This window comes from Ipomoea nil, unplaced genomic scaffold, assembly GCF_001879475.1.
Source record: "Ipomoea nil cultivar Tokyo-kokei standard unplaced genomic scaffold, Asagao_1.1 scaffold0482, whole genome shotgun sequence".
Lineage (NCBI taxonomy): Eukaryota > Viridiplantae > Streptophyta > Magnoliopsida > Solanales > Convolvulaceae > Ipomoea > Ipomoea nil.
In genome coordinates this window covers 4,864,908-4,872,500 of record NW_017616910.1, presented here as the reverse complement: position 1 = coordinate 4,872,500, position 7,593 = coordinate 4,864,908, and the positions used below count along the sequence as shown (strand labels likewise).

Genomic DNA, 7,593 nt, shown 5'->3' with positions numbered 1-7,593 from the left:
AAACATTATATAAACCCCTACTCACTCGCTGACCTTCAAGAGAAGAGAAAAAGGAAGTGTTTAATAATGGAGGTTCATATTCTCTCTAATGTCTTCATTTCACTGTTCTCGATAGGTGTTCTAGCCTTGCTCCGCCGTCTGTACGAGGTTCTGGTGGCGGAGCCGGCGAGGATCCGGAGGGTATTGAAGAAGCAAGGGATAGACGGACCGCCGCCGGCTTTCCTTCTGGGAAACATCTCGGAGGTGAAGAAGCCGATGCAGGCAAAACCAAGGACAGAGTCTGCGGTCAATGAGAAAGGAGAGTTTGATCACAATTGGATCAACTCTCTTTTCCCCTTCTTTGATCCATGGAGGAAGAAGTATGGTAAGTATGCAAGATCTTGCTAGTTTTAAACTATATGCATGCATATTTGACCACTCGGTCTAATCTTAAATTCTGATGCGTGTAGGTGAATTATTCGTGTTTTCACTTGGTACGAGGCAGATATTATATGTGAATAATCCGGACATGGTGAAAGAGATCACCACCTGCAAATCCTATGACTTAGGAAAACCTAGGTATCATAAGGAGGAGTTTGGTACTTTGTTGGGAGAGGGTATCTTGACATCAAATGGACAAACTTGGGCTTATCATAGAAAAGTCCTCGCCCCTGAATTGTACATGGAGAAGGTCAAGGTATGGACTATGTTTACATAGAAATTCTAAAAATATAGATAAGTGTAGGGATGCACATGTAGTATATAGATAAGTGTCTTTGTATTTGGGTGGGTCCTAGCTGAATTGGTAGGTATGTTGATTTGGTAACACAAAGTTAAGTTTCAAGTTCAACTCATAGTGGAAGGGGTTTATTAGCTATTTCGGTATGACCCAGTCAGCTAAAGATAACTTAGAAGGACTTAACTCATTTTTGGTAATTTGTCCGTTTAGGGGTGTGCAAACTCCGTTTAAAGTTCGATTAATCGGCCGCCGAATCGAAGAATTTCAGTTAATCATTCTTTAACCGAAAAATTTTGGTTCCGTTAATGGTTAAAGAATTTACAAAATTTCGGTTAATCGTTAATTCGGTTCAAAACTATCGGTTAACTGAAATTATATATATATATATATATATATATATATATATATATATATATATATATATATATATATATATATATATATATATATGTGTATGTTTGACTTTATAATTTGTACTTTTATATTTGTAGTATTCTTATGGATTTATTATTATGGGTATTATTTTATTTGAATGTATTATTATAGGTATTATTTTAAAGATTTAAAACTTTAGCTTAAAAAACTTTGGTTAATCGGTTAACAAATCCATCAGTTAAAAAACTTCAGTTTGATTAATTCGGTAATACAAAGTTCGGTTCTATAAAGGGTTAAATCTTTAAAAACTTCTATTAAAATAATTTGGTTAATTAACCGATTACACACCTTATGTCAACTATGGCTACAAGGCAGCTTACCTAGAATCCACCTTCAAATAACCTAAATCAAAGTATAAATATACTGGTCCATACCTTAGAACTGTTCATGATCATGATAAAAGCTGGTAAATATTGTGCAGGGAATGACACCCTTGTTTGCAGAATCAGCAAGAATATTAGTGGAGTCATGGAAGGCGGTGGTGGAAGCGGCGGAAGGAGGAGTGGCAGATGTTAACATAGATGAATATATGAGAGCGTTCTCCGGCGACGTGATATCAAGAGCCTGTTTTGGGAGCAGCTACGAAAGGGGAAAAGAAATCTTCAACAGGCTCAAAGATCTCCAGGAGGCCACTTCTGCCAAAGTCACCACCATCGGAATCCCAGGACTATCGTAATATATTTCTCTCTCTATATCCTATCATTATATATTTAAAATAAATTTATATAATGACGAAATGATATGTTTTTTAGGCGTCTTCCCACAAAGGGGAACAGAGAAGGGTGGGCGCTGGACAAGGAAATTCACGATTTGATCATAGAAGTGGTGAAGGAGAGGAAGGAGAAGGGGGCGGAGAAGGACTTGCTGCAAATGGTTGTTGAAGGCGCAGAGGCCGGAGAAATGTCTCCGCAGGAAATCGATGCGTTCATCGTCTCCAACTGCAAAAACGTCTACCTCGCCGCTCACGAGGCTTCCGCCATCGGCGCCTCCTGGTGCCTCATGCTCCTGGCGGCGCATCCCGACTGGCAGCACCGCTGCCGTGCCGAGATCGCCGAGATCTGCCATGGCCAAACTCCAGACGCTGAAATGCTTCGTAAAATGAAAACGGTATATATATATAAATAAACAAAGGAAAATGACCTTTTTACCCTTAAACTATTTAATTTTAATAACCTTTATTGAAATCTATAACTTTTTAAGTAAAATTCAGGTGACAATGGTTCTTCAAGAAACGTTACGTTTATATCCCTCGGGGCCAGCACTGGCCAGGGAAGCCTTAAACGACATTAAAATAGGAGGCTACGATATACCAAAGGGCGTCAACATTTGGACCATGGTGGAGACACTCCATGTAGACACAGAAAACTGGGGACCTGACGCACTTTCCTTCAACCCAGAAAGGTTCGCCAATGGCGTTAGCGGTGCCTGCAAGCAGCAGCATTCGTTCTTGCCGTTCGGGTTCGGGCCGAGGCTGTGCGTTGGACAGCACTTGGCCATGGTCGAGCTCAAGATGCTGGTCTCGGCTCTCCTCACCAACTTCTCGTTCAGCATATCTCCCAAATATATTCATTCGCCCGCTCTGAAGCTCGTCATCAAGCCTGAGTTTGGCGTTGATCTGTTGATTACAAAGCTCTAATCAAACTCCATTAATGGCTTCCTATGCAGAATATGTTTTGTTCACTTCCTTTACTTTTCTACTTTTGTATAAGAAATAAGCTTTCATATTAAGGGGTTATTTGGAAATTAGCTGCTGATAGTATTAGTGGTAACGGAAGCTGTTTGGTAAATTAATTACATGTAAAATGACATATAAGAGCATTAATACATTGTCTTATTTACTTAACTCTTTTTTTTTTTTTTTGAAAGCTAACCAATAAATGATTGTATTAATGAAGCAAAGCTGCAATAGTGTCAAGTGGAATTAAATCCCATGTCATAATCTGATCCTGAGTAAAAGCTAACGAAGCTAAAGCATGTGCATGTAAATTAAACTGCCTAGAAACATAACTTAACGAACAATAAGTAAATGAAGTCATCAGCGACCTACAATGGTCGACTGCAAGTCCAGCATATGACATAATAGTTGTTGATCCCTGGCGTACGGCATTCCGTAGTTGCAAACAATCTGTGAGTAGATCCACATCAACCGTATTCCTTCCGATGAGCCATGATAGAGCCTCCTTACAAGCCATGGCCTCCACCATAAAAGGTGAGAAGCAGGTTGGTAGAATTCCGTTTCGCGCTGCTATGAACGATCCATCCGGCGAGAGTAGGACCACTCTATAGGACGCCTCCCCCATAAAATGTTGGAAAAATGGTATTAAAATGGTATTTTAAGTGGCTATTTTGTGGTACAATTATTAGTGGGGTTCATTCCCGATTTGGATTGGGTCAAACTGGATTCGAATTTAGTGAGACGAAGAGATTGATATATTGTACGCTTAAAACGGATAATGGGTGAATGAGATATTGATTCTCAAAGTAGACCCATTGAGTTGGAAAAATGATGGGAAAAAGATGAACTTTTGTCCCACATTTGTTTGGGAAAAGGATTTGCACCACTATTTATACAAGAGTCTTTTAGAAACTTATTGAATTATATATTATAGAGGCTCTTTCTTGCATGTAGGGAATAAATTGTTTAACTTTTTTTATATGGTATTAATTTTAGATTAAAAAAATGAAGGGGTAATTTTGTCTCAACATTAACTTTTTTTCTTCCTAAAATCCCGGGTGGGGAGGGGGGGGGGGGTGGGGAGGGGGGTGACTGGGATTTTAATTCCATTAAATGGGGGAATTGCAATTCCATGAACTTGCAATTCCTTCCAACCAAACTAAGGAATTTTATGGCCTTTAGAATTAGGTGGGAAGGGAATTTAAATTCCCTCCAACCAAACGCCATGTTATTATTATCCTAATCTATACTATATATAAAAACAAAATCCTAGAATTTTAAATTCCCGCCCAATTCCTAAAAAATCTCTCTTCCTAATAAAATATATTGATTTTTACAATAATTCTGTGTTAAAATTTTATTGTAATATTATAAAATTGTATAATACTATTCCTATTCTAATCTATATCTATTTTATATATCAGTGTTGCAAAAATCGTATCGCTGGCCGCGGCGAGGAAGGCCGGAATCGGCCTCCTCAGCGGCCGCCTCGCCGGCTGAACCAGCCTTTAATTTTTAATTTTTATTTTTTAAGTTGTAAAGTGTTAAAAGTTCGACAAGGCATAACTTTTGACTCCGTTGTCCGTTTTGGACAAATGTTTTTTTGAAATTGCGTATTTTTTCTAGATCTATCCACCGCAAACTGCCGTAGGCGGTTTGGCCCACCAATTTCTAAAAAAAATACTTTATTAAAGAGTTTCTAAGAAAAAACTATGAGAACCTTATGTTTTATTAATGAATTTTTAAAATTTTTAATTAAACAATTGTCCCGTGCATTATTTAATAATCTTTCTTTATAATTGGTCAAATTATTTAATTATGGTAAATTTGGGAATAATTAATGATGGTAATAGAAATCCTAGAAGATCCTAGAATTGAACAATATTTAATTATTGTTATATTATTATTGTGACTCACGGAATACAAGAGTTAATGCCATTTTTAGTTCTAGACTTATTGGGGCATTGACACTTTTCATCGTCCATAATAAAAATTGTCACTTAATAACCACTGTTATTGATCGTTGGAAAGTTTTGATCCTCCGTCAATGACGTCGTTTGTTGACCGTGAATTAGCAGGGTTTTTCTGTCTTTTTATGTTCTAATCCTTGTATTTCTCCATCCATTGGTCACTGCTACATCCATTTCTTCAAACTGAGGTTATCCGCTTCAGTCCTTTCTAACATTAAGAAACCATTTTCACCCAACTATCAATCACGAATTTTACATTTGACATCAATCTCAAGATAATGGAAACAAGTGCAGTTGGAATAGAAAGGGCGTTAGTCCATGCCTGTGGAAATTTTGTCGAGCATACAACATAACTAGCAAAGTCAGGAATATCACCCAACCTCTCCCCTAACCTTTCTGCATCAACTATAATAGGTATGCCCCTACTCTTTGCCTCCTGCACTACAATCAAAGCAGTCTCATGCAGCCTTCCATCTAAGTAGACAATATTTACTCCAAGCGCTGAAGACAATTTTGATTTGGGTATGTAGACCCTCAGATATCATGGGTGGATATCTTGGAGTGAAAATGCACATGCGAGTTTTTTTTTTTTTTTTTTTTTTTTGGTTGTCAACAATGACATATGTGAATGGTGAGTTTCCTCCTTTGGGCACCACCATAAAAGATGTATCAACACCATCCCTTTCAAGCTCATCAAGTATTCTTTCGCCATGCGAGTCATCAGCAACCTTAGATATGATCCTTGGATTAAGACCAAGACGAATTTTATTAGGTGTTACCACCTCCTTGAACCTCAAAGCTGGTGCTCCGAATTTTATCATCCGGGTTGGGGAATGAAGCTACAGCAGCCATGAAGTCAACACCGGCCATTCCAACACCTCAGACAATGCGATTTTTGGGGAGCGGCGGATTCCACATTTTCAGCTTGAAACTTCAATGAATTTCAGGTAGAATAACAGAGTAGAGTTTTTGAGGTTGTGCACCAAGTAGTTATGGTCAGAGAGAGAGAGAGAGAGAGAGAGAGAGAGAGAGAGAGAGAGAGAGAGAGAGAGAGAGAGAGAGAGAGAGAGAGAGAGATGGGAAGGATAGTTGTGGTCAATATGGAAGGGAGGACTTATAGGTGCAAATTCTACATCACGCCATCTACAACTACAACTGCTATTTACCATAGGAGGGTTCGCCGACCTGCTGCCCTCTCTGCTTCGCCGGAACCAAAAACCACTGGTGAAGGCCCCAACCTCACCGGATCTGTTGCTGCACCGCCAGATCTGCCTTACTGGTCCGTCGCCAGAAGGAGTTACTGCCTCGTATGCTCGCCGCCGTACCCACAACTCGCCGGAGAAGAACCTCGCTGCTACTCACTACCGACGGTTACTACTTAGCCACCAAGTCTCGCCATCTCGCCTCACAGGAGTCACAGCAACGCTGGTCTAAACAAGATTAGAAGAATAAGACATAAAAAGACAGAAAAGCCCTTCTAATTCACGGTCAACAAACGACTTCATTGACGGAGGATCAAAACTGTCCAACGACCAATAACAGTGTCTACTAAGTGGCAATTTTTATTATGGAGGATGAAAAGTGTCAATGCCTCAATAAGTCTAGGACCAAAAATGGCATTAACTCCGGAATACAATACAAGAATATTTAATTATGGTTATATTATTATTGTGCCTCACGACCATTATATACTAACAGTACTTGAAAAGAAACTAATAATAATAATAATATCTAATCTAAGAATCTAATAAGTGTGAATGAAGGTTGGTACCCTTCATTTATGTCCGTTTTTCTGTTATCTTTTTTGATACATTAAGCTATAAATGTTGTACTATATAATTTTTTGGACAACAATGCCCCTACTGTTATAACTTCTGTTATCTATTTCCATTGTTGTTACCATGTACTTGCATTCACCATATATTTTCTTACATTCTTTAATTTTTTTTTGAAAAGGACATTCTTTAATTGTTTTAATTGTAATAATATATATATATATATATATATATATATATATATATATATATATATATATATGTAGATATTATATTAGAATATGTAATAAGTAAATTATTAATCATACCATAATTATTAATATACTTTTTAATATATAATATGAATTCTCTACAACTATAAATTTTATGAATTTTTTATAAAAAATTATAAAATTTTATTTTTAAAAAAAATTATAACCATAATTTTAACATTGAATATTAATGTTGGGCACTTAGTTTTGCGCATCGCGCATAGAAAAGACTAGTAATAATAATATAAGTGGTAATAATAATATCTAAAAGTAATTAAGTGTTAATAATAATAGTAAGAATATTAACGTTAGAGTTGTAACATAGAATAAATTGTAATAATTAATAACTATAGTCTAGGATTAAATTTGGAATTGTCAGGAAAGATAAACGACCTCTGGTGAAATTAACTCTTAAATAATTATATATCAATTTAAATATTCTTAATATATTACAACAATTCTATTCCGTGCATCGCACGGGTGAAAATACTAGTGTTATAATTATAAAAGAATACACACACATAAATAGGCAATTCTAATGATATTAAAAAATATATAAATTTAACTAAGAAATACTCCGTAGTTAATAATAATTCAATTATTAATACACACGCGCGCGCGCGCACACACACACACACACACACACACACACACATATATATATATATATATATATATATATAACAAAAAAGAAGGGTCTGGACTCTGGAAGCTTTACGTAATTGCGTTTATTTCTAGGCCGTTCTAATCTATCTATATATATATATAT

At 36.7% G+C, this 7,593-nt stretch overlaps 1 protein-coding gene across 1 annotated transcript in view; it reads left to right on the top strand.

Annotated features, from left to right (window-relative positions):
- LOC109173820 (cytochrome P450 714C2-like) overlaps positions 1-2,892 on the top strand; it is a 2,932-nt gene extending 40 nt beyond the window's left edge. The window contains exons 1-5 of the mRNA XM_019323133.1: positions 1-364; positions 450-676; positions 1,575-1,825; positions 1,906-2,260; positions 2,364-2,892. The exon at positions 1-364 is cut by the window's left edge and continues 40 nt beyond it. Coding sequence (XP_019178678.1) covers positions 67-364; positions 450-676; positions 1,575-1,825; positions 1,906-2,260; positions 2,364-2,789 — 1,557 coding nt within the window. The 5' untranslated portion in view covers positions 1-66 and the 3' untranslated portion in view covers positions 2,790-2,892. The remainder of the gene's footprint in view (positions 365-449; positions 677-1,574; positions 1,826-1,905; positions 2,261-2,363) is intronic.
- The last annotated feature ends 4,701 nt before the right edge of the window (positions 2,893-7,593 follow it).